General features: G+C 51.3%; 1 protein-coding gene across 1 annotated transcript in view; it reads right to left on the reverse strand.

Moving 5' to 3' along the window:
- GABBR2 (gamma-aminobutyric acid type B receptor subunit 2) overlaps positions 1-22387 on the reverse strand; it is a 336631-nt gene extending 314244 nt beyond the window's left edge. The window contains exon 1 of the mRNA XM_047700879.1: positions 22043-22387. Coding sequence (XP_047556835.1) covers positions 22043-22363 — 321 coding nt within the window. The 5' untranslated portion in view covers positions 22364-22387. The remainder of the gene's footprint in view (positions 1-22042) is intronic.
- Between the last annotated feature and the right edge of the window lie 5142 nt (positions 22388-27529).

A 27529-nucleotide genomic window follows, 5' to 3' on the forward strand; every position in this document is an offset into this window, starting at 1 on the left:
TATGGCATTGTAATTCAGTTCCTCAATGAGGCAAACATGATACTAACCTCATCTGGGAAACTGGATGAAATGCCTCCTTAAGTTGATGGCCTCCTAATTAGGGCACGTGGGGAGGTGGGGCTCCCCAGCCTTCCCACCTCCAACTTTGGAGAGCGCTTTCCTTTTAGCGCCCTCCCTAAAGCACGTGTCACTTGCCGAAGACTCCTGCACCCCGTGGATGGAGCACCTGCTGGGGAAGCACGAGAACGGTTTTGTTTGTTGTTTGTCCACCGGGTCTCGCTTTGGCTGAGAGGAGCAACTGTGGGTGATCTCGAGGACAGTACCCACCCACTCTCCCCAGGTGTTGAGGGTCTAGAGCTGCAACTATGACGTCATCCACCTGCCCCACTGAAGTAACTCTTGGAAGTGATGCAGTTCATATAGGGGATGCTGAAAAAGCACTTAATAAAATTCAGCGCTCATTTCCCGCTTCAAAGAAAAGCAAACCCTCTTTAGTAAATGAGAAAGAGGGTACTCCCGGGATGCAAAAACGTCGGTCACACACATGCCCAGCAGTCACTGCGGCGAGCAAGATGCCTTCACACATCGTCTACCCAGCTCTGTTCTCAGAGTTGACGACGGTTCAAATCCATGGACAAGGAAGCCAAGGAAAAACACTGGCATGGACGAGGCTAACATGAAGTATTGCTGCTCACCAATAACACGACCGGCTACCTGGAAAACCAAGGAAGCCCATGGGAAACTGTTAGGAACACTGAGAACACTCAGTCAGGGGGCTGGTTACGAAAGTAATCGTCACCCATCAAAGTTTCTACTTACCAGCAACAGTCAGAAAACACAATGACAAAGAAAAACCACCATAAAGTAAAAGGATGTCATTCACAACAGGAACCAAGGCATAAAATGCGGAGCTCACCCTAGTGAAACAAGAAAGATTTACATGAAAAGGACCCCAATATCTGGAGCTGCTCAAGAAATGTATGTTGGATAAATAATTGCCAATTGTTCCAGAAGGCTATAAAAGAGGTAAGAGTGACAGAAAAGATGTCCCCTCAGGGCTCCTGAGCGGGATGTGTCATATTATTATAAAAGTTTTGATTCTTCCCAAATCCCTAAGTTCACCAAATTCCAATCAGAATATCATCTGTATTAGTATTGTATTTAGCATTTAACAAATTTACTTGAAGTTTCTAACATGAGGATAAACAGGTGAGGATAGTTAAGAACATCCTTAAAAAACAGAAGTATTGTTACTGTTTGGGTTTGGTTTGTTTGAGAGAGAGTGAATGAGAGGGGCCGAGGGAGAGGGAGAGAGAAAATCCCAACCAGGGTTTGATCCAACAACCCTGAGATCATGACCTGAGTCCAAATCAAGAGTCGGATGCTTAATTGACTGAGCCACCACGCAGGCACGCCCTGAGAAATACTTTTATCCTTAAGGAGAGGACTTGACTTATTGGACACTGCAGTGTGACATAAGGCTAAGGTGATTTAAATAGTGGGACACTAACCCAGAAAGTGTCAGACATACCTATGAAACAGAGCAGAAAATTCAGAAACAGACCGGCTACATATAAGGTGTCCTATCCAGTAAGCAGAGAAATACATTATCAACAAATAACACCAGGACACTCTCTTGCTCATTTGGAAATATCATTGCTTGTTCACTTTATAAAAAAAATCTATTCTAAATGTATTAAAAGGTGAACTATTAAAAAATTAAACCATTATTGTAAGCAAAAGAAAAATACATGTATTATTAACACATATTAATATATATTTAAATTTATATTACTTTACCATATAAAAATGTAAAAATCAATTTCACAAATCAGTAAGAAGGAGTTATGCTATTAACGAAAATAAGCGATAGGACAAATCAATTCACTAAATCGGAGGCCGTATTCAACACTGAAATACATTCAACCTTTCTGATAAAGAAGTGACAAAATAAAAGCTTATTCCATTGCCCAATTGGCAGAGCTTTTGTTTTTGTGTTTTAGTTAATAATATCTCCCAGTTGTGTGCTCCAAGAAAATACCCCCACCCCATCCGTTGTTGTCTGAGGTCAGCTTAGCAATAAAGCAGGGCCTGCAGGCAGCCAAGTGGGCGATGATGTCCTCTAGGTCCTACCCCTGAGGTCTTGGACAAGTCTCTATGGCCTCAGATCTTGTCTCTTGGAAGAAGGATATTAATAATTCCTACCTATGTTATGAAGACTAACCAAGATGATACCAGACTCTGGTCCAGAGTAAGTTTTGCAGAAATGGCAGAGAGAGTTTTATATCCCCTTTGACTCAGCCAATGCTAGAGTCTAAGGGACTAGAATTGTGAAGAAGCATGCACATTTTGTTTCAAGGCTGCATGGGCAGCAGACACAACTCACAGGTTCTGTAAGAGAAGATTACCCAGATAATCTGTGTCCTCGTGGAATACTGGGAAGTCATTTAAAATAGGGAGTAGAGGCTCTAACTTGGTCCAGATTTTGAAACGCCCTTCATGATATATGGTTAAAGGGAAAAAGATCAGGTAACCAGCAGCAGATAATCTGAATTTTGTTTTTTAAAAGTGTGATGATGCATGCCACAATATCAACAGAGATTATGTTAGAGAGTAGGGTGATAGTGATTTTAATTTTCTTCTTTTTATTTTCATTTTACAAATTTTCTTCAATACACATAAATTACTTCTATAATAAGATAAAAATACTACCAGTTATCTCGGGGTTTTTTATGCAAACTCTCCGAATATGAAAGTTGGTTGTTAGGACGGCTTTTCAAAAGATGCAAATGAGCTTGTCAGTATGCATTTCCCTTCCCAGCTGGGAAAGGTCCAGCCGCGGAGATGGACTCCATTAGCGCGATATTGACAGAAGTCCCAAACAGAAATTGCCCGCAGTACTCAATGGTCTCTATTTATTCCTCAGTACATTTGTCCTCATTCTGGAAAAGGGGGCTTGTGATTCCAAGATAGCATACCTATCCCAAAAGGTCAAAACCCAGTATAGTTTGCAATGCTCTGTGTTTTTGAAAACTGTTACTCCAGAATGAGAACAGCGTCTGTGGTTGAGAGAGACCTTGCCCCAGTCCAAAGCTTCTCTCTCTCCTAGCGATCTGTGTACTATGCCTCGACCTGAATTCCCTGGCCTCAGGAGGAAATTCTGTGCTTTCCTCAAGGCCAGCGGCCACCTCACCACCCCCTCCCCAGACTGCCTGATCCAAGGCAGAACAAACTCTTCTGCAGGACAGGATGGCCATTCCAGTCCTGGCTCCTCCATGGGGTCTCATCTGTGTTTTTGCTCCCAGCTCCCTCCTGTCTGCAGGCTGCTGGCCTCAGGATGACTGGATTTTCCCCATGACCAGTCTGAGGGCACCATCCCATAGACCCACTGGCATCTTTTAATAAGCATCTTTTGGTGGGCGGGGTGGGGTGCACTCTGAAATAAAGCCAAGGTTAACAATAAAAGCTTTGCGTTAGTCTGTGCTCAATGGTCATTCTGGCATCGCCTTTCCCAGCACAGTCCCCGAAAGAGGTGCCATCCTCAGAGGACCCAAGGACTCCAGTCCACCTGGGTGATCCAATTTACACACGTTTGCTGAGCTGCAGACCCCACGTGCTCCCAGGATCCATAATGAGTCACAGTCAACTAGGGCCTTCATCTCTGCATACCTACTGCCTTTACCCCTCATCAGCTTTGTCCTGTCCTTGGCTTTCTGAACCCAAGTGCCAGCTGACACAGTGAACCCTGGAAAAGAAATCTTGGAATCCTGAAGGGTGAATGTACTAAGCGAAAATATTTTTTTTGGCTAGTCCTTCTAGCTAGCTTGATATCCTCAGCAAGATTTGAGCAGTAGGACTTCTATGACTTTATTCAAATCACTGATCAGAGAATTAATATTTAAGTTGCATATATATATTATATAGTGTATATTTATGTGCAGTATGACTTCTACGGCCGTATTCAAATCACTGACTAAAGAATTAATGTATGGGGGCGCCTGGGTGGCTCAGTGGGTTAAAGCCTCTGCCTGCGGCTCAGGTCATGGTCTCAGGGTCCTAGGATCGAGGATCGCATCCGGCTCTCTGCTCAGTGGGTAGCTTGTTCCCTCCTCTCTCTCTGCCTACTTGGGATCTCTGTCAAATAAATAAATAAAATCTTAAAAAAAAGAATTAATATATGTCTTTCTTTTAAAGGAAGAATACATATTTGATATTAAAGGCAAAGAACCAAGTCCTGAGGACAACCACCCCAGGCTACTTGCAGTTTAATCCCTCTGGGTTTGAGATCCAAACAACTAACAGATGCACCTAAATGGACTGTCTCCTCTCCCTAGTTGAGAAGTTACAAGAGATTTTGTCAAACGCCTCCACGGAGTTCACATTTGCCAGGCTCCCAGCTCTCTGTACCTCAGTCTTCTCATCTGAAAAATGGGAGCAATGAGAATGCTTATCTCTTCAGGCCTTGATGAGAAGTAGAAGATTTACCACATCAAGTGCTTAGAACAGAGGCTAAGCCCGTGGAATGCTCCCCTGTGGACGTCAGTGATGCCTCACTGAAGGGACGGTTTCACTCAGCCAGGTTCATGCTGGCCCCCAGGGTACCTCGGCAATAAGCCAGGATTCCCACATCCTAGGTTCCGGAAGGATCTTGTACAGCTCCAGACAAGAAGAGCTGCCCTGGCAAAAGCAAACCATGGCGGCCAGGGCAGGGACCGGGGCTGTCTTCTGAAATATTCTCTATGCCAGACATCTCCTAGCCTAGCTTTTCCCCAAGTCACAACGGCAGGCGCCTGTGGCTGTGTTGTGTTCTTCCTAACACTATTACGCCAATTATGATTATTTACACCGCACAAAGATCTGAAAGCTCGTAAACTGGCTCCTTATACACATCCAGAATGTTTTTAGGATATATTATTGGCTCGCTCTGGTGCGTTCTAAATCTCTTGACATCCCCGACTTCTAGCTTACACAGGATGAAGGAATCCAACTGCCTGCTTTCTGCCCTGAAAAGCAAATCCTGACTCAAAAACAGGAATAGACACTTCAGTCTTTACATCCACTGCCCTATTTCTTCCCCCAAACCTAAATGAGACCTACTTTAGTCCCCATTATTTTCACAACGCTGCTTTTTGGATAACTTTCATGATTTCCTTCCTCATGAGTTCAGACAACTGACACTGTAGGGCTCTCTCACAGAAACACTTAACAATCCTAGATATTCCTCTCTTGGCTTCTCTCAAGGGCTTTCCAGCGCTATTATCTGATTGAAGCATAAAATCACCCTGGGAGGGTAGTCAGAGAAGGTGCCCTCTCCATTTTACAGATAATGAAACCGAGGCTCAGAGGCCCCAGTTCCCTTAGAAAGACCCCAGGGGTCCAGCCTTCCAACATCCTGAATTCTGAACACACTCTTCTCTTCCCTTCAATCGTTCCGGCTCCCGTTCTCCAAACACCCAGAATGGAGTCATTTTGGTCAAAATCCAATTGAGTCTTCCGACATTGACTTCTTTATCAGAGGCCGTGAGAAAACACGGTGTTGCTCTGTTCCGAAGCTCTTTCCATCCAAATGGGTTTTAGGAGCGGCCCTTCACCGGTCAGAGGAGAAGTGATCTGTGGCAGGCTGGAAAGGGGCTAGAACTCAGCAGGTCTCAAAAGGAAAGTGTCCCCCCACCCAGGGGAGTTTCCCATCTCCAAACCCAGAGCCTCCTGCTGGGAGGGTGGAGGGAGCCCCTAATCCTTGCCCGGCATCCAGGCACAGTGGAGCAGAGACAAGGCCCCCAGCAACAGCATGGTGTGCAGCACAACCCCGGTCCAAAGGATACACCTCTGGCCATACCGGTCGCCTGTTATCCGGACAGACAGCCCGGAGCCATGAGCGCCCATCCCCTGCCCTCAGATGGTGCGGCCAAGCCGGCCGACTGAGCTTCTGGCTGCTGGCCTTCTAGGACAGTGATTCCAGCACGGATCACGGCTCCTCTCTGCTTCCCTTCATCAAGAAAGCCATTAAGGGAAACGGAAAGCTGAGTGCATCTATGAGGTCCACCTACAGACCCAACTTGGAGTAAGCTTTGAAATCACTCCTGGGCCCTCTTTAGGCCCTGAGTCATTTTTCGATTGTTAAAATTAGATTGGTCTCACAGCAGACTTCTGAATCTAAGTGGTGTCAAATGAGGCTGGGTCCTGTTCCCATTCAGCATTCTCAGGCATCTGCGGTGTGCACAGCCCCAGCTGGGCCTTTGAGGACACTTCCTCTCGTCCTTGCCTTCCAGCCACCCACAGAGCGGGTCCCCACATCCCGACTATGCAGGTGGAAAAACAGCCGCAGTGGGTTAGGGGTCTGCCCAGGGCCACACGGCAGGAAGGGACAAGGCCACGATTTAACCCCAAATCTGCTGATCCCCTTTCTTTCCCCTGTGCCCTTGTCTTTGTGATGCCCCTGGAGATGACCTTGTCCAGCTCCCACGTGACAGGGCCGTGGGTCCTTCTGCTTTAGCCAACAGGAAGCCTCTGCTGACAGCAAGTGTCAGAAGCCAGGACCCTGCAGGAGGCTCTGGCGAGCATGGATTGATTTTTAAAATATGCATTTAGACACAGCTGTCCGAAAGGTGCTTGCATTTCCAGGTCTTCCAGCTCCCACCCCGCAGTGTCTCTCGCGGCTGGCCACCTAGCTGCCTGCTGCCTCTGAATGGCTGAACATCATCCTTTCAAAGTTCCCCTCCCTCCCCCCACAGGGTTCTCCCATATCTTCCACCTATGTCCTTCCAGCCAGCTTCAAGGTCAGCTGCTCTGCCAAGCCCTCCCAGGTTGTAGGCTGTACGAGTGAGAGTTCATCTCCTCCTCGTCACGTGCCCATGGCCCTTACTTGTGTCTCCCCAAGGAGTATGTACAAATCAGCCTCCTATCAGTTATTTGACAAACACAGTATGGTACTTCCTATGCATCGGCCAGGGCTAAAGTCTTTGGCAAACCTTAAGTGAGTTAGTTTTTATAACGGTCTTGTGAAGTAGGTACTATTGTCACCTCCTTTGTACAGACAAGAACACTGGAGGGTGGGAACTGACGTGGTTTGCCCCAAATCAACACAACTAGTAAGTGGAGGCCAGGCGGTCCTGTTCCAGAGCTGGTGTTTGCTCATAAGCACTCCGCTAAGGTCACCTGCTTGCGTGGGAATTGTCTACACTGTCCTGTGAGCCCTCCAAGGGCAGGGGTCACATCACATCCTGCCCAGATGCTCACAGCCTGGCACAAGGCAGGACCTCTGTGCTCAGTCCTGAACGGAGCTCCACATCCGGCATGAGGTCACCTCTCCCGTGTGGCCAGCGGACAGTGGTCAGCAGTACAGATCCTGGCCCCAGCTTCCAGCCACTCGGAGCACTTGCCTTCCTCTTATAGGCAGCCACCTCTGGCAGTCCTCCCTGAGATGCTTAGGAGGATGACATGGGAAGCATTTCATCATCCGTGAAGCCGAGAGCATCTCTACGCACGCCTCACCATCTAGAAGGGTTCCTCCCTCTCCAGGACTTGATCCTTGGGGTCCTCCTCCAAGGATGGAGGACTCCCCCGGCTTCTGGCTGGATCCCAGCAAACCCAGTCAAGAATCCAGGATGAAAGACCCTTCCATCTGGAGAGAGTGGAAGGAGAGGGGCAGCTATGGGTGGTGCCAAGTAGAGTATCGCAGACTTACTCTCAGTAAATGCCCACTTACTGCCTCACATGGGCTTATCATTCTGAGCCTCAGTTTCCCCATCTCTAAGTGGAGCTAACAGAATTCCTCTCTTACCAGGTTGTTATCCTGATGATGCATTCAGAAGCAATAGTAAACTCTGGCACTGCACAAAACTCACCATTCTCGTTTAATTGTTGAAAGAATACCTACTGAATAAGGTTATTAGAAGAACTACATTAGAAACCAACTGCACTTCTCCCTTTCCAGACTAGGGCACAAATGAAGTCACGTGTCTTTGAATGTTCCAAGATGACAGGGACAGGCATCTTCCCAGCGACACCTGGCCCAGTGCCCCCCAGATCCTGGGGTAGCCTGTTATATCCCTCAAGGTGCCCTGAGCCCAGCCCCTGAGACAGGCCCATCCGGGTCCCTGCTGCTGCCATGGCCGCCACAGAGGTGGGGGGTCTCCACTGAAACCAGGGCAGGACCCTCCCCCCCACCAGGAGGTCAACCCCAGGACAGGGAAGTGCCGGCTCCAAAATGGAAACTGAGGACTACCGTTCTCGTTCTCGACACCGAGCACCTTCAGTTTGCACAAACACGTGCAGCCACAGTCCCCATGGGCAGGGGGAGGAGGCATTCCAGCATCAGCTCCCACCTCCAGACAAGACCGCCCTTCGCTCCCTACCCCACCCCCTCTCCAAGCAAACTTCCTCTGGGAGCTTATTTTGCCCTCCCCCGAAGCTGACCCTGCTCAGGGCTCCAGCCCTCCTCAGAAGACGCTCTGCAGGTGTTAAGCTCCGACAGAGGGAGTCAGCCTCATTGCTCTTCCAAGGACCTCTGTGTTCTTCAGACAGTGGGACTCCTGACCCCAGCAACCCTGAAGCTTCCTAACAGTAAGGGAGGGGCTTCTAGAATGTCATCTGAACACAGAGCCAGCCCTTCTTCCAGGGACATCCATGTCCCTGCCTCCCCCCAGCTGTAAGCCCTTGGCTTTCTAAGTGTTCAGTGACAGGGCCGTCCAGGTGACTCAAACTAAAACACGACAGAGGGTGCCTGGATGGCTCAGTCATTAAGCGTCTGCCTTCGGCTCAGGTCATGGTCTCAGGGTCCTGGGATCGAGCCCCACATCAGGCTTCCTGCTCAGTGGAGAACCTGCTTCCCCCTCGCCCTCTGCCTCTCTCCTCTGCTCGTTCTCATTCTCTATCTCAAAAATAGATAAAATCTTTTAAAAAAATAAAAACACAACAGAGGCCCTCACCTCAGGAGCCAGAACCAGAGCTGCTCTCAGAGGTCAGTCTTACAACTTTCTGCCCTGACCATACACCAGGACAGAAGCACATCACATCCCCACCGGGCACTCCACCCTGTGGCATCTGTGGAACACCCACTGGGCAGCCGGTCCACATAGTTTTATCTAGTCCCCACAAACAATGCTGGTTATCCACTCCCAAACCTCCATGGTACACATCAGAGAAGGGAGGTCCAAGAGAAGCAGCCACCGCAGGTCACCCAGCAGGGATGAGGGGTGGACCTGGCCTTTCTGGCTGCAAGACCAAGCTCTTTCTACGACCCCTTGCCTTCGTGGGTGCACGTGTGAAAGCACCCAGCGCAATGCTGGACTGAACCCTATATCACTTCTCATAGCAGACAGCCCTCACTCACTCTCATGGCCCCAAATTTCTGCCCAGGGACCCTTGTGAGATAGTTTGGCTGTGGATGGTCCTGGGTCTGACATGTGCCGAAGATGGATGGCCGGACTTCTGATGACCAAAGGTATCCGATGCTTGAGAGGAAGACGCATTCCCTACCTCTTGTTCTAGACGCTTCTGTAAGAGTGCCAGCTAGGGTCAGAAAACCTCAGCCCCCGGCCTCTCCGCTCTCACACTGTTCTAATCTAATACTGTGCCTTCCTTCTTTATTAGGAAGTTGAATGAATCACCCGTGTGAACAACATCTCGGTGTCTTTTATTAAGATGTTATTGGAAACAGCCAAAGGCTCTGAGAAGAACAACCCAGAATTAATTACTCTTTGTGCTTAGTTTCAGGCGTATCTTTTATTTGTAACTCTTTACAACTTTTGTAAACACTTTTACATTAATCTATTTCTCTTCCCCTCTCTCTGCTCCTTCTCCCCACCTCCCCGCATCAACGTTCTCTACAATAACTCCATGGAGAACCCGGGCGGGGTGGGGCGGGTGGAAACATCATTATCATTCCCATTTTACAGATGGTAAAACTAAGGCCTAGAAAAGTTGAATGACTAGCTCAAGGTCCTCCAGCACTGAGTATGAGAGATGGTCATCCATGGGGCATGCAGAGCTCTTCCTACCACACTGCCCTGCCCTCTAAGCTAACAGATTTGTTCTGAGCCTAAAAGGAAATGTGTCTCATCACAGGCGAACACCAGGACATTTCTCTCCAGCCATCAAACACAGTATTCAACTGAAACAACCCATTCCTCACAGATGCCTGATAACGTCTTCTCCCTCTGCTCCATTTAGGGCACAGTTGTGATTTTATCCAAAATTGTTATATTTTACATTGCGTTTAGCACCACTCATGCGAGAAACATTTGCTAAGCACTTATAATGTGCCAGAGGCCTTGCGAGGTGCTTGGACGCAAAGGCCTTCATTCCCTCCCAGATATTACCAAGAACCTGCAGGCTCTGTGCTGGGCACTGGGACATGGCAGGGACCAGATAAATGACATGCCTGTACTCGTGGGCTGGCCCAGCGTGCAGCCAGGTGAAGCGAGGGACAATAGCCAGCAGTGACTACACAGAGCTCTGAGGGCATCACCAGAGACAATAGGCCAGGGAAGTTCACCCATGAGCTCCCAGTGCATGTCAAGTCATCCCAGGGTTGGCGTCAGAAACAGCCATATCGAAAACCTATCCAGTGAGGCTCACACACAGATCACACGCTTTTTTGCTTGGCCTCATACACACGCTCCCACCGAACGTGACTATACAGCATTTTACTCGTTCACTTACATTATAATAAATGACAGTGAAATTTAGTGGGTGCCTATTTGATGTGTCCCGTGTGCTCAGTGCTTTACACGAACGTTCTAGGCCAACCTCCAAAAGAACCCCCTGAGACAGTGGCGTTCCCATTCCACAGAGCATAGCCCAAGATGTGGGGCGGGTGGTGGGGGCAGCACGCGGGCACACATCGCCTGATTCCAAATGTCACGGTCTTTTCCACACAGGCACTGGAAATCACACAGCAAGACATTATCAACATGCAGATTGGCCCCGGGAGCTCATCAGCTCTCACCCATTCATCCCACAGATATCTGCTGAATACCGGTTACATGCCAGGAACTGGGCTGGGCACTACAGGGAGCCCAAACAGAGCTGTTCCTGCACTTATGGAGTTCACGGCCCCCCACGGGTACATGGAAGACCAAGAGGGATCAAAGAGTCCAACAAACATAAAACTGCCATTGTGGTAAGCCCTAGAGAGGAAAGTTTTATGATTCTCAGAGAAAATGGGGCAAAGCATTCTTCCCAATCAGGGAGGATAGACAAAGCCCACTTGAGCTGGTGTCTAAGAGATGAACAGAGGTGGCGAAAGTGTTCCAGACCGTGGAACAGCTTGTGCAAAGGCCCTGTGCAGAGCAGGGGGAGGGAGTGCACTGACCTGAGAAACTGAGAGGACCATGTGTCTAGTCCAGAGTAGGAAGGGAGAGCAGGCAGCACCGAGGCTGGGGAGTGGGCAGGGCAGACCCTTGGCGCCTCCAGGGCCACCAGGAAAGGTTTTGTTCCTATTCCCAGAACAAGGGGAGTCTCTGGAAGGTGTCAGGCAGGGAGGCCACCTGGTCGGAGTGCTGGGTCAGTGGTCCTAACTGTCCTCTGCACCTGGGGAAGAGCCCCTGCCCCAGGCCTGTCCCCTCACCCTTCTCATGCTGCAAGGTAACGATGCCAGGCAGCCTTGCTGCGTGCCTTTGAGAGCACAGTGGCTGTGGGTTCATCTCCACATGCCCCGCACCCAGCCCAGGCCCTGCACCAAGCCTCAGGTACAAAGGAGGCAGCACCGCTGCCGTCAAGGTAATCCAGGAGACACACACATAGACACAAACACTGACACCCCCAGTAAACACCGCAGGAGGTGACAAGCTCCGCAGGTGCAAGGCGAGCAGAGAGTGGATCTGTGGGAGCCAGGTGTGCAGACAGACGTGCTCAAAGTGAGGAGGGAGCACAGGGCTGGCTGTGTGGAACAGGGGAAAGGGAGAGGGCGGGGCAGAGCTGGAGGGAGATGAGGGGTTGCGTGAAGTTCACAAAATAAAATAAGGAAAACATCAGCCACCAGCAACATGTGCCACTTGCCTCTACTGGAGGAAGGTAAGAAACTGCGGGAGGATGCCGCTCCCTTGGTGCTCAACCTTTGGGCATCAAGGTCAGACCATCTGCATTGAAATGCGAGCTCACTGCTTGGTTGGCCCGTCATGTCCCGTGATCCCGCCAAGCCTCACCTGCAACCTGAGGGCACTGATGGCACCTGCCCCAACAGGATGTGGAGAGGATCCCATCAGCGAACCCTACAAAAAGACTATGCAGGGACGGATGCATGCTGAGCCCAGGATACAGGTGAGTTCTTGCTGCCGCTATACCCTCTTCTTCCCCTGCACGCTTGCAACTAAATGCTTCCATTCCCTTTTCCTTCTTTTGTAACAAGATCAGAAGCTCTCCAAGGGATTTCCAGTGTTTCTAGAACTCACAGAGTCCAGCAAGGAGCTCAGAGGGGTCAGTCGAACCCCCAGAAGACACTGTATGGAGTGACAAGGGAGCTCTCTCTCCTGTCAAGGTCAAGGCAGTCTACACCAGCTTCGGTGGGAGCCAATGCAGGGGCTCTGATCGCATGCCACAGGGTGGGCTTCCAGGTCCCCGCCTGCTGGTTAAATCCCTGAAAGAATTCTGGGCATTCTCAGAAAAGCTTCAGTGAATGGGCAGTTCTAGAAACAAAGTGATTTGGATAATATAGTGATTATTATAAGGATGACTGTTGCTTTCAGAATCAGTTCCCTCTGAACAAAGTCAAGTGGATCATAAGCAGAGTATGAAAATATCATTTTCTCTGTACCACCTCCTGACCCTGCGCCACGAGAGCAGCAATAATGCATCACTCCTTGAAGTCTTTCTTTGGCTAGATTTTATCTGAATAGTGACTGATGATGTCCTTGCCAAGTGGCAGGACAGGGGTCCGCTTTAGCCAGCAGCTGGGGAACGTGGGCACTGATGAAGACAGATGAATCCATTTACTCCGTACTCTGGATCTACCACTAATTTTCTAGATGACAATGACACTTCATCCTTCCAGCGATACACACTGTTCAGAAAGACCAGAAAAGTAGGAAAACTGCCAAAGGATTCCCCAATCGGCCCCAAAAGGTGCCACAAGGTTCATGCCCTTTACTCGAGCAAGAATTCTCAGACCCCAAAGCTCAGCTCCTAACTATTTTACTCTTATTTTGCACATGATTCTAATAAACTGGGTTATCTGATTTGGGGTCCCGACCAAAACCGGATCAGAGAGATGGTCACCCTGAGGCTGAGATTAGCCCATTCCTGAGTCAGTCTTGACCATGAAAGGATAAAGAGCAGAAGCTTCCAGCCTGGGAACAGGGAGCATGGAATAAGTCTTGCTCTCCAGAGGATCCCAGAAGACCTCTTCATTCCCTATCCCCAAACCTGTCATCAGACCACCTGGCTCACCGAGGCTGATGACTTGGCTCCGTTCCTGCAATTTCTACTAGGACCAGAGCCCAGTCCAGCCTCTGCTGGGGCTCACGTTCCCTGGAGGTGGGAATAGGATATCACAACCTGATTCCTACACCCACCACCTGCTGGTTTAGAGGACTGTTCCAATAAACCACCTAAAACCATAACAGTTCTCAGATGCTAGAAAGTATTTATTTCCTAAGTTTTCATGTACCTTGGAAGATGCCGTGTACGTTTGTCAGGGGAGAGGAGACTCTTCTATTGGAACATCCAGCAAGTAACCTCTGCACTCCACAATTACAGGGACCCCCAAAGTACCAAATAACAAGAATGCAGACGAACAAATAAAGAGCAAGCAGGAAGCTCACGTGTCGTGGCATACGGAACAGCTCCTCGATTTGTGAAAACTATGCCCATTAATCCTCTTAGAACCAGAGAGCTGCGTCCCAAGCTTTTAGATGTATTTGTTTGTTCAATAAATACTTATTGAGCTCCTGCTCTGTGCCTGGCCCTGAGCCAGTGCCTCAGGGGCCACAAGGGAGGCAGGCACACCCAGCACCTGCTCTCACTGTGCTTACAAGAGAGCAGAGCCCCTCCAGCCATGCTACAATTCACAGAGAGAAGCAAGAACTTCCCCATGGTCTCAACAGCTAACCGAGCACCAGGACCCAGACCGCCAACCCCACGTGGGGCTCACACCCCCACGGTTCCAGCCTGGTACACCTGCTTTTTCCTCGAAAGGTACAGAGAGAAAGGCATCTCACCAGCCGCCCTGCACCTTGTTACATAAGCAGAGAGAATAAGAATAAAATAAAGGAGCAGATGAATAGAGATGCTCATGGGGTGAACTACACCGTTTAATTTTCTGACCTTCCTACAATCAAATTAAATAACCGAAAAGGTTAGCGACAAGGAGCCACTTACATTCACAGTCAAACATAGGGAATGGCCAAATGGGTGCTTCCAGAAGGGGTCGCCTTCCCCAGCATCCTCCTCCGATCCACTACCACAGTTTGGCTCATGCTACGTGCAATGGTTTCTGTCTGTTTTGACCAGCTACTTAGACCATGAGCTCCTTGAGGGAGGGGTTCGCGTCGCATCCACGGCTGTGTCGCAGGACCTGCAGAAAGTTCTATCAGCCAGAGTGTGCTGCCCTAGGGCACTGAGGCAGAAGCGGGTAGTGCCTGCACAGCTGTGTAGGTGGGCCGGTCGGATCTCCTCTGCAGGCAGAACCTACAGCTGATGGCTTTTGCTGCAGCTTCAACTCTGTCACCATATTTAACTCCGCTAAGGACACAATCTCCAAGGCAGCCTGTGGTCGGTGACCGAGCTGGGCAGGGACTCAGTCCGATGCGGGAGCCCTCTATGGGCAGACTTTGCCCCAGAGCAGCCCACTGATGGGCCCAGACTTGCTGAGCCTCTTCCTACCCATCTCTCCTTCGCCCTCCGTTCCCAGCTATCAGCCTGGTGTCATGGGCAGAGCGTCTCCCCACCTCCTCTTGTACCTTACACGGGCATCCCCACCCCAACCCCTCCAAGAGCTCTTATGCTTCTAAATCTGTCTCAGCGTCTACTTCCTGAAGGACCCAGAACGACAAGTCTGCATGGCACCTGCCTGCTCCTCGACACTGCCTACCCTCCCTTGAAGCTGGCTTGACCCGCGACTATTTCCGGTCAACGGAATACGAGTAGAAACAATGCCTGTGTCACTTCCAAGTAAAGATGGTTAAAAATCCAGGGTGCCTTCCCCACGAATCCCTCCCTACTCCCATCTTCTCAAAGTCACAGGATGGGAGAGTCACACCCCAAATCTGCCCGGCTCCTTGTGTTCCCACTTGGAGGCGAGCCCCTCAGGAGCATTTCTAACACACTCTGGAATTTGGGTAAGCGACAGAGAAATTTTATTATGTAGGCAACAGAGATTTCAGGTTTTGTTTGTTAAAGCAGCAGGACCTAGTTCACCCTGACTGACAAAAGACGTGTGTCCCACACATATCTGTTCAGCACCTCTATTTTCATGGCCCTCCTGCCCTTCCAGCTTGCTCACTTCCCCGCTGATCTCCGCGTGAGGAAGCTGATGGTACTTTGTGCCTGGGGGAGGGTAGGCCAAACACAGGAAGAAGCCCTTGTCAAAGATAAACCTAACAAGTTGAACTTTTAGCCCAATACCAAGGGCTAAACAGGCCCGAGCGTGGGCATTCCACCCACCGCCCCCCACGGATGGCTGGCTGGGTCTGGGGAATTGGTTGGGGGCTGGCATGGCCAAGGGCACTGCCTTCCCATGGGAGCAGCACGGGGTTGGTGTGGGTGGGAATAGGCAGGAGGCAGCTACAGCCTGACAGTCCACTTATTCCTGATAGATGGGGTCACTTGAGTCCCGTGCTCATGGGGGGAGAGATGATTGGGACAAACTCTTCATTCGGTGGGAGGCTAATTCAGAAAGGAGATTGGAATTTACTCACTCACAGTGCCGTTCAGCAGACGCTCACTCGTGACCTACCCTCACGGAGCTAGAGCTCGGCCTGGGGAGAAAGAGTACCTGCCAGGATACACGACAGAGGGGAAGATGGGCTGCTCGAACCCCCTTCCTCCAGCTCCCCACTCGGCAGCGTGGCGTCGGCACACGTCACGACAGATAACGCTGCCTTACATTACATCATGTCGTGAGGTTCCACATCCAAGATACCCATTCTTCCTGGCGGCCCTGTGAGGTCAGCATAATTGTCCCCATACGGCACAGGAATGATGGCAATGGTGACAACCGAGAAGCGGGTATTTACTGGACACTCGCAGGGTACCAAGCAGTAACCTGACTACCTTACCAGGGTGGTCGCATTTGTGAGCCCCATTTTATAGATGACAAAAGGGAGGCAAAGTGCCTGGCCCCGGATCACCAAGCAGGGAAGTGGTACCCAACAGGGATACAAACCCAGGGCTCCTGAGGTATGGAAGAGCTCATCCAACAGGTACGAGGACCTTGCAGAGCTGAAGGGTCTGAAAGGGAATCTGCCATTCTGTGCGTAGCCTCACCCGTGCTGAGCCGCTTCCTCTTCCTGCCTCTGCAGAGCGGTGCCTGGACTCAGTGACTCTTGCCTGCTAGAATTCCTACCCTTCTGTTCCCCATGGGTCCTTCCCTGATGTCCCTCCCACCCCGGCAGGTCTCAGTGCTGCCTGTTCTCCTCCACATCCTCTCATTGCCTGTTCACCTCAGTTCAAGTTCAGCATCTTGAACTTGAAGCTTCCTGGCTTCTCAGTCTCCGGCTCATCTGCCTACCATCTAGGCTCTGCCTTCCCACCAGGCCCTGATCATATTACATCCATGTTCAAAACCACCACCTACACACGGCTCCTCCTAGTTCCAGAATAAAGTCCAACTTTCTCAACATGTGATTCAAGGCCTTCCACACCCAGCACCAGGCTCCCTACCCCTCCACAGTCTCTGCACTTGGGGGAAAGCATAACAAATCAATGCTCCCCAAACACCTCACACTGTTTCTCCCTCCTTCCTTTGATCTTGGGGCTCCTTCCTGGGATCCAACCTCCCCTTCCCTGAGTCCCTGCTTCTCTATGTCAACATGACATTGGCCCTTTCCGGCCCATCTTGATTTCCACTCCTCCAGGAGGCCTCTCTTGACCTAGATATGATCTTCCCTTTCTCTCAATGCCCTTAGCATGCCTGGTCTCTTTCTTGAACATAGCATTTCCCAGTGCCTGTCTTTGTGGACATCTACAATCAGATGCCCCTGGCATCTACACCTTCAACAGCCTTGGACATCCTTCGAGGAATCACCTTCTCTTCACTCCCTGCTCATGTGGTTGGGCAGGGCTGACCTCCCTGCTCTCTCCCTCTATGAAAAGGGATGTCATGGGATTGGTTCGGGGATGGACACATGACCCTATTCAAGCCAATGACAGCTGAGTTTGGGACTTTGGATGAAACATTTGGGAAAGGAACACTCTTCTTACTGGAGTTTCTAAACTGGGTGTGTAAATTTGCAGCTGGTAGGGGCCATCTGTGCCACCACATGGGTAGGGCCTGCCTGAGAGTGAAGCCAAACAGAGAAAACCAGAGCCAAGAGACAGAGAGAAAGAGAGAGAGACATTTTTTAAGATTGCATTTCAGTCCTTGGATTCAGCCATGCCTGAAGACAGCCCACTCCAGGACTTTTCAGTCACATGAACCAGTTAAAGTGGCGTTTCTATCACTTGCAAGGAGTCCTAAGCAATACACCTCCTAAGGGCCAGGTACCATGCTAGGTAGTGGGGCTGGAACCACAGAGAAGAGGTAGTCTGATTCAAAAAGGGCTCATTTTCTATCTTTTTATTTCTAAGAACAGCTGTATTGAAATACATTCATACATCATATCGTTCATTCTTTTGAAGTATATGAGTCTACGGTTTTGGGATGTTCATAGAACTGTGCAGTCATCAACACAATCCCTTTCTAGCTAACCTTGAAAATGGCCACTGTGCGCTAGAGCCCTGTTCTCCCCTACGTACCAGCTCCTCCTCGAGCCCAAGATTGGGTTTTGTTCCCTTCTGCAGCACCAGTGACTGTAGTAGGTGCTCAATTAGTGCATGCTGAACTGGACTCCTACATCCTTGAAAAGCTCAGCCTCCCTCCACCAGTTGCCTGGGCTCTTTCTAAAGCACCCACCGTGAATGAGAGAACAGATATTTGGCAAAGCTGCTCAAGGGAAGGACACACTCACCTACCGCTAGGCTGCCCCTGGATTTTCCAAGCTGGATCCTTGCAGCAGGCTAGCCTTCCTGACAGGTGCACACCTAGAATGTGCTCCCTGGGCTCCCTGAACTTTCCCTAAGTTTATCACATAATAATTTAAACTAGTAACAAGTGGGAAAACATATACATCCGACAATAGGGGAATGACTTAATATTTATGGTACATCATAAACAGGATAGGATAGTAGGATAGAATAGTATGCAGCCACTCGAAATCATCTTTGCAATTGAGGACATGGGGAAGTACCCCCAATATAAGGTTAAATTAATGAAACAAAATATAAAAGGGCACAAAGAGTGAGATCTCAAATACGTAAAATAGTAAAAACTAGCAACTAGAATGAAATACTGGTAATTGTTAGGTGTAATTGTCTTTGTACAGGTGGATTATGAGCCATTATTATTTTTCCTCATGCTTCTAATTTTACTTTTTTCTAAAATGAACATTCCTTTAATCAACGTAGAAAACACTATTTCTTAACTCATCCCTTGGTTATTATTTAATTTTATTAATCTGGTAACTGAAGAATGAGAAACGACATGTGAACGACATTCTGAATCTCTTGCGAAACTTTTTAAAAAAGACTTTGTCCTTCAGAATCTTTTAATCAAACGTGTAAGTAATGTAACCCACCATTTTCACCTTTTTACCTTGACTGCCAGGAAGCTCGGAGCTGAAATGTAATACACAAAATTGCAATAACCCAAGTTCTTGGTATAGTAACGTCCATGCTTCTATATGGTTTCTGATGCTTTTTTTATTTGTATGTTCAGCTGTCTCACTGGTGTTTTATATATACTCAGCTCTACTTTGGGATATGGATTTTATCTACAGCAGGGAAAAGAGGTCTTAACTCATAGATGCTTTGGTGAGATGTTTCATTTTTAGGAACACAAGGCACTGAGTGGGGCTTTGAACATTCTATTGTTATTCTAATTACAGTAAGAGGGTCAACCTAAAGAAATTCAGGCAGGAGGGTCCTTTATTGAGAGAGGCTCTCCCAGTGATCAGATTAACCCATTACTTGGTAAATTTCCACCTCTTTGAAGACTAAGTGGACCCAGGTCCCTCCTGGCTGCTCACAGCCTCTGGCCATTGAGTGGCAGCAAATGGCAGCAAAGCCAGCCAAAATCCATTCACCACATCCATCTTGTGTTCAAGTCTAGTGACAGGGCTGGGGAAGGGGATAGGGAGTACACACACTCTGCAAAGACCCGTCTGATTATAACAGGCCCCAGACACTCTAACACAGGCCCCAACAACCCTTCGGATCACTGTGGATCTTGCAGCCATGACCCAGAAACGGAGCACTCCTTTACTTCGGCTCAGCAAGAAAGCACCTCTCCTATGGAGATGAGCCACTTGAAAAAAATGAAGTATTATACCACCTGCACGTTCTCCCAGACATGACAGCCCATGGCAGGAGGTAACATACATACTTGCTCATAAGCCAGAATTATTTTTTTCTGGTGATAACTTCGCTGACCCTTCACGAGACTTCAGAAGTGAGAAAAACAAAATAAGCAGCCTCCGTGTTTAGCCATGACTATTTCATCACACCTAACGCTGCAACGTCTTACTTGTGGACCATGCCGGAGGAAAACGAAGGCAGGGAGGCAGGAAACATTTCGTGGGTGCTTCCAGCATGTCTGAGGAAGCCCTGGCTGCTGGGCTGCCAGCTCACAGCACTCTCCACTTGGGGCCCTTATCCCCCGGAGCGTCACATCACCAGCTGACCGAGTACCTGCGACAACCCCACTTTTCCAGATGCGAGAATCTAGGCTGAGACAGATCCAATGACCCCACTCAAGGTCACCCAAGGGGAAGGTAACTGGCGCCTGACTAGAACCCGGGTCCGACCCACCCCAAAGCCCATGCTCTGTGCCCCTCTCACAGCTGGAGACGCTTCTCTGTTTGTGTGAGGCTGCGATTACCCCGTGCCCTCCTTCCCACGCTGCTTTCAGCTGATTCCCTCCAGCTGGGAGCCTTATCCTCTCGCCTTTGGGCCCTCTCACTCAGAAAGTCATCGAGACACACTTGAAAAAATACATGTAAAAGCTTCAACCCACACCCTGAAGCCAAGCACCCATCCCTGCACTGCCACAAACAATCTCATGTGAAATCTCTTTCAGGGAAGCTTTCTGAAGGGAATAAACTGGTGATGAAAACCTTGTGCAGCTGACATTTGGTGATGATGCAAGCGGGGCTGCCCTGGCTACAAATGTTTCTGTCTCCAAAGAACGGGCTCTTCTTTCCTGTCCCTTCCCAAAGAGTATGTATGGAGTCAACAGGGAACCAGCGCCAAGGGGACATGCCTAGGTCAGAACTGAGGGGCGCTGTGCATTCCTGCGTGCCAGACAAGTTCCCCGGAAAACTTGAAATGTTCGCGCAAAGATGAGGGCGATGAGAATGTCATTCAGAAATAATTCCACACCCGGGTTAGCTCTGCTCAGCCCCCCAGCTTGCATCCTCCCGGGGCGAAGGAAGGCTCTCCGCTTGCAGCAGCCTGCGCGCACCGCCACCAACTGCCACCCGTTCCTTCACCTTTTATTTACAGCGCAGAGCAGGCTGGTTCATCAGTGAAGGGGGAGGCGGGGAATAAAGATGCCATCCAGAATTCTGCTCTTTCTCAGGGGACACACAAAAAAAGGGTCAGGCAGAGAAGGAAGCGGAGCTCGGGCTGCACGGGCAGCGCGGACCTCCCCTCCGAAGGGTGGGAGGAGAGGCAACTGGGCCGGAGCAGAAGCTCCCGGGGAGCTCGGGGAAGCCGGGGTCAAGCCCGGCGCGCGGCCCGGCTTGGCGCGGTGTTGAAGGCGCCAACAGAGCGCACTGCACAGGAAATCACTGCCCCCTTCAGGCCGCGTCTCAGACACCGAGGCAGGAGCCGAGGGGCTCCCTCAGTCCGGAAAAACTCGCAAACCCGACCTCGCGCGGCCGGCGATCACTCCTCCAGACTCCCTCCAGCAGCCGTGCAGGCGTTGTAGGTCCGCGCTGGGGCTTCAGCCAGAACCCGCGCTGCGGGCGTGAGGAGGGGGCTTGGAAGGCGAAGCTCTGGGCTCTACGGCTACCCTCGGAGAAGGAGGCCAAGAGGGCCGGCACGCTGCTGCGCTCCAAGTCCGTGCTTCCAAGTCTGCGCCCGGAGAAACTGCGCCTGCAGCCGCAGGGCCAACAGCAGCGGCGCTGCCGGACACCCCCGCGCGTCCGCAGCGGGACCTGCTCGGGGCACTCTCTGAGCAACTAAACCGAGGGGGAGTCTTCCCCATAAAATCGCTCCGGCTGCAGGCAGCGCGGGGCACATTCAGGCAGCAGCCTTTTAGAGCCGGCGGCCCCACACCTGCCCGCGCCGTGCGGGTTCCGAGCCTCCTGCGCGCTCTGCCCCTTGGGTCCCAGAGCCCTCCGGACCTCAAAGCGCGGCCGGGCTCTCCTGGGGGCCCGCAAGCAGGCCATGGCCTTTCTAGCCCCGGGTGGCCCAGTTTGCAGTCAATGCGCCTGTTTCTCCCACCCGGCAGTCCACAGCCCCACCGGCGGGACCTGGGCAGGGGCAACCACTGCAGGCCTTTTAGAGGGTCCAGTCCCCATCTTCTGCACTCCTCTGGTCAAAGGAAACCCGTCTTCTGTCCCCCACCCCCCAACACACACACACACACACACACACACACACACACACACACACACACACACACAATCCCAGAGGAGGGAGATGCTCAGCAAATCTTGGTACCAGCTGTGCCAGCCAAGCCTAGAGGGACCCCGGCTTGAGCACTGAGCACCAGCCCGCGGTGCCCTCGGTAGGCACAGGCGGCTCAGTCAGGGCTCTGCCCAAGGGTCAAAGCTTCCCTCGGTTCGGCACTCCGTCACCCACCGCCCCCCCACAGCCCAGACGGCGCGAGCGGCTGGACACTCACCTCGGTGTCGTAGAGCCGCAGGTCGAGGAAGTAGGGGCGCAGGAGCGACTCGTTGCGGATCTGCTCGATGGCCAGTTCCACGGCGGGGAGCACGCCGCGCCCGATGCTGCCCTTGGCCACCTCCTTGGTGAGCGGCATGAGGCCCATGATGGAGAGCGGCGGGCTGCTGGGCGGCGGCCGGGGGGCACCTCGCGCCCAGCCCCAGGCCCCGGGCGCCAGCGGCAGCAGTAGCGGCAGCAGTAAGAGCAGCAGCAGGCGCGCGGGCGGCGGCGGCGGCGGCGGCGGCGGCCCGGGCTGCCCGGAGCTCCGCGGGGAAGCCATGCCGCGCCGCGGGCTGCGGGCGCCGGCTCACTCGGCCCGCATGGCCTGGCCCGGCCCGCCGCCCCGCGCCAAGCTCTCCCCGCGGCGCCCGCGCAATGGCGCCGGCCCCGGCCCCGGCTCCGGCTCGGGCTCCGGCTCGGCTCAGAACGGCCGCAGCGGCGGCGCCCGTGACGGATCAATCACGCCGGGAAGGGGTGGGAGCGAGCGGAGTGCGGGAGGCGGGGAGCGAGAGAGCGAACGCGGAGAGGGGGGCCGGCGTCTTCGCGCGCGCCTCTCTCCGGCGCGGCCACCCCGAACCAGGCCGCCTCCGCCCGCCCCCGTGCGCGCTCTGAGCCGCTCTCCCGCCGGGAGCTGCTCCGCGGCAGCCCCTGGAGCCCGGCCGGGGGAGGGCGGGCGGCAAGAAACGCGGGAGGCGAAGGCGAGGCTGCTCGGCGGCGGTTCGGGCCGCCTCCGGGGACGGGGACGGGCCGTGCGCGCCGGGGGAGGGGGAGGCGCTGGCGCAGGGGCGGCCGCGGGGAGGGCCGCCTTCCCAGCACACGCACACACGCGCCCCCGGCCCTCCGCCGAGCGGGCCGCCGCTGTCCGCCGACCGCCGGGGACCTGAGCGCCCGGGGACAGGGGCTGGGGGAACGAGGACTGCGTGCTGCAACACGCCGTGGCCGCCGCCGCTCCGCCGAGCGCTTCCTGCACGGTGGTTTGGGACTGCTACCCGGAGGTCTGGCTGGGAAGCTCTTAGCTGCGAGCTCGACACCAAGGCGTCCTAGAGGCACCTGCAACCTATGCTCTTCTGTTGCGTGCGGGTGTCTGGGGAGGCCCTAACCGAGCCCAAAGGGGCGGCCGAATATGCCGCCTGCCTTCTCACATCCTTTGGTGCTGGGGTGTCCAGAGCTTAGGGCATGGACTGAGAGCCCCTAATTTCCCCACCGGACTGAGAAGCCGTCCTCTGCCAACCTCAGAAGAGACTAGGGTCCTCACCTTGCGCCCCCTCCGGGCATTTGACCTCCTCGCGTCCCCACTCCCAGAGGGCTCCGCCCTAGAATTTTCCCTCTGGGTGGGAGCACTACCCAGAGCAGATCCCTGCTTCCCTTGACTTGGTCTTCTCTTGGCAGGGTAGCGGAGGCCACACTAGCTAACCTTAGGCAAAGCAGTCCTGTGATCTGACCTAGTCCCTCCGTGCTTGAAGAATAGAATTTGTGGGTCATTAAGATATAAAATCCCAAGGAGTGATTAAGGAGGGGAGACAGTAGGACACCAAATGAGAAAACATCCTTGTGCTTGAGTCAATCATTGTGGGCCATATCCACGACCTTGCAACAAGGTTGGAAGTTAAACCTTCACTGAACATTTACTACCTGTTTTATAACGTAATCCTCACAACAGCCCAGTGAAGGAAATACTGTGTTTATCATCCTCGACTTACAGGTGAATACACTGAGGCTCAGAGAGCTTCCACAGCTTGTCCAAGCACACAGAGCTACCAGGGTAGGGCTGGAACCCAGAGCAAGCAGGAGCTCTGTACAGAGGGCATTGGGAGCCAGGATGGGGAAAAACCCCTCCTACAGCAGGGGCACTGCCCTGACTTTCAGTTGTTCTGAACCATTTCCGCAGGAATGTGAAGGAGTTGGGCCAGATGATATGCACACACTGAGGTAGGCGCAGCCCTGAATCCCAGGCTGGTTAATCAGAAAGCATGAGGACAGAGAGGGGAGGTTGTGCCCAGTCCTGGAGAGTACCTTGGACAGCTCTGGGGAACCCAGGCCAAGTTCTCCCTGTCCCAACTCTTCTTTCTAGGCTTCTGCACACATCACCCCTGAGCTTCGCTTAGCCAAAGGGTTTGCCTGGACAGCGCTCACCTGAGCATCTCCACGAACAAGACCAAAAACTGTCAGAGGACAAGGTAATCTCTCTTAGCTGGTGTTCACTAGACATGACAGCTGTCCTCTAGCCATTGGCTTCCGGCATCGGCCCTTCCTCCACTTCTCAGTTCAGGTTTCTCAGTGAGCATTTTGACTTTTTTTCCTTTCTTTTCCCTTAGTCATTTGTGCTTTCCTTGTAAGCTGTGCCAATATGGAGTATCCGCTGACACCTACATCTGGGAATAAGTTGAAAGCTGGGATAACTTTGATTGGCATTTACTAAGTTGTTGAAGGCCTTGCCTGGCAACCTGCCTTTCAGCTCCTCTGTCTCCACTTATGGGGTGACGTGGCCCCAAGACATGTGAACTGGGACCGACCCTGACCCGAAGAGCACCAGCTTCACTCTCCATCGGCCTGGATCCAGGCCAGGCTCTTATCTCATGCCCACTTCTGATGCCTGGGCATCCCTCTGGTTCCCAGATCCTACCGTGGCCTGTGTTCCAGTTTGGATAACTGGATTCTTGGCATGCTTCCTAGGTCTGAGTTCCTGCCTCGGTCACCAGCCTGGAGTCCATATTCCTCTATAGCTGGAGTCCAGCCTCTTGCTTTAAAATAATCATTCATTCCTTCAACAAATGTTTTGCAGCATCTGCTGTGTGCTGGGCAGTGTCCTAGGAGCTGAGGAGGCACGAATAAACAAGCCAAACTGAAATTCCTGCTCTCATAAAATTTACATTCTAGTGGAGAGAAAGAGAAACAATAAACAGAAATAGTAAGAAGAAGATATCTTAGTATGACAGCTTATGAAAAGTGCTATGGAAAACAAATAAAGCAGGAAACAGGGTTGACTCTGATAGGGTGGGCTTCAATTTGAAATGGGGGGGTCACAGAAGGACACACAGAGGTGATTTTTCAGCAAAGACCTAAAGGAGTTGAGCGAGCAAGACATGCAGATCATGTTCCAGGTGGAGGAACAGCAAGGGCAGAGGCTCCGAGACTGGAGTGTGCCTGGCATGTTCAAGGAACAGTCAGGAAGCCAGTGTGGCTGGAGCAAAGTGAGCAAGGGGAAAAGTGGTAGTCCCCAAGGTCAAAGGCAGATGGGATCAAGTAGGACCGATTGCACCTGACGAAGTGGAGAACCACTGGAGGGTATTGAGTGGAGCAGTGACACGATCTGACGTATTTGAACAGAATTGCTGACTGCCAAGTGAAGAATTGTTGGTAAGGGAGGGAAGGTGGAAAAAGGGGGAAGCAGGGAAACCAGCCAGGAGGAGGCTGTTATGATAAGCCGCGTATGGTGGCAGGAACCAGGGTGCAAACAGAAGAGGTGATGAGAAGTGGCCAGATTAATAACTGTTCTTCTCATTATTAATGGGAATAATATGCATCAGCAGATGCCAATCCCGGGACCATGGTAAACACTGATTTATAGGCTCGTCTGCCTTACAAGGGACATAGCAGAGACTTAAGAAAGCATCGTGCTCAGGGTCACACACCTAGAAAACAATAAAACATGCATGTCGGTTCAGGTCTCTATGGCTTCAATTCTCATCTTCTCTAAATCCTGCCTCCTTAGCAAGCCTTTCTCCCATACCCTCTCCTTGCACACAAGAACCAGAAGCCAGTCTCCAGACCCTGGCTTAGAGGTTGGGGCTGTTTTGAAAGATGATGCCCAGTCCCCTTCTGAGGATTTCTGGGGCTCCATGATCCATCTGGCTTGCCTTTGAGCGGCATCCCGGCACTGAGAGACTAACCAGTCACCCCCCCTTCTATCTGTCCTTTTTCCAGGCTGGGCTGGACACCCCTCGATACCCTGGTGCCGGAGGCTGGGCTCTGTTCTCCTACAGCTGTCTCCTCCCAGGAACTGGCTCAGTTTCCAATACCCTGTTCCCAGTCTGACCTGCCATCCATGTCTGCCTCTGTTCTTACTCCAACAACAAGGAGGTCTTCTTTGACTTTTCTCTTAAAAAACAACAACGAAAACCACACACACACACACACAAAACCCCCAAAATTTTAAAAACCCATCAGCCATCTTACAGATATTTCCCATGTATTCCTCGTCTTTCCCCCATGTATTTCTTATTCCTGTTTACATTGAAATGTTTCTTTCAACCAAGCAGCTCAGCTGTTTTTTTTAAGTACATTGTTTGTTTTCAGTTTCTCTTCTTTTTTAATGGATAAGTTATGAATGACGGCTTCAAAAAAGATTAGCTGAATGAATCTAAGTCGCTTTTCCTTTTTCACAAGGTATGTTTTTTAAACCGTAAAATTGGGTTTCAGACATCAATGTGGTCTGGGGACACAGTTCGAGTAATAATAATAGATACCATTTATTAAACACCTACCTACTCTGTGCCAGACACCTTGGTATGCATCATCTTAATCTTCACGACTGCCTGAAAAATAGGTGTTAGGATCCCAGTTTTGCAAATAACAAGACTGAAGTCCAGATGGATTAACTAACATGCCTAATGATACTTGGCAGTGACAGTGACGGGGCCCAAATGCTGTTTGTCTGACCCCAAACTCCTGCATATTTCTCTATTCCACATGCCTTTCCTGGAAGATACCCTTATGTGACAGAGGAGCCTTGAAGAAGTAAAGAATGCTCCTTAGGATTGACACCAGAAAAATGTGAAATGACTTGACCAAGATGCCTCGCCACATGAGAGAAGAAGCTGGCCCTCCTCCTGAGTTATCGCGGGAGAGCCTCTGGCCTGGAGAGAGTCTATGACTGAACCCTCCAGGAGTCAGGGCTGGGCCTGGGGTAGACCAGAAGAGCCTGGACCCTTTCCTTCCACCCCTGCTCTTCATCGGTTTGAGAACAGTAGGAGGATGGGGGAGTCACCGTGCTCCGTGTCGGCGGGACAAGCCCTGGGCAGACACAGGCAGGAAATTTAGCTTAAACCCAAGTAGTCTCCAGAAGGACAGAGAGTAGCAAGGGCGCCAAAACCCCTCTCATTTCCAGGTTTTACAAAGGGGCACGGTTTAGGAAAAGAACCTCGGACAGGCAGCAAAATGTCTGGTCCAACCACTCACCCAACCTTAGGAAGCAGGACGTTCCGGGCTCAAAGTCTGGCTCACTAGTCATTAGTGACTCAGTTCTGGGGAAGTCACTTACCCTCCTAAATCTTCAGTTTCCTTACCTGTCAAGTGGGAATAAATAATTCCTCTTTCATAGCAAGTTCATTGTGAGGATCAAATAATTACTACAGCTCGTGTACTTCCAGTACTTACAAGGCCCAGGCACTGTTCCAAGCACTTTTCCCATCGTTAACTCCCTTGGGAAGTAAAATAATGCATATAT

The sequence above is a fragment of the Lutra lutra genome, chromosome 13, assembly GCF_902655055.1.
Source record: "Lutra lutra chromosome 13, mLutLut1.2, whole genome shotgun sequence".
Taxonomy (NCBI): Eukaryota; Metazoa; Chordata; class Mammalia; order Carnivora; family Mustelidae; genus Lutra; species Lutra lutra.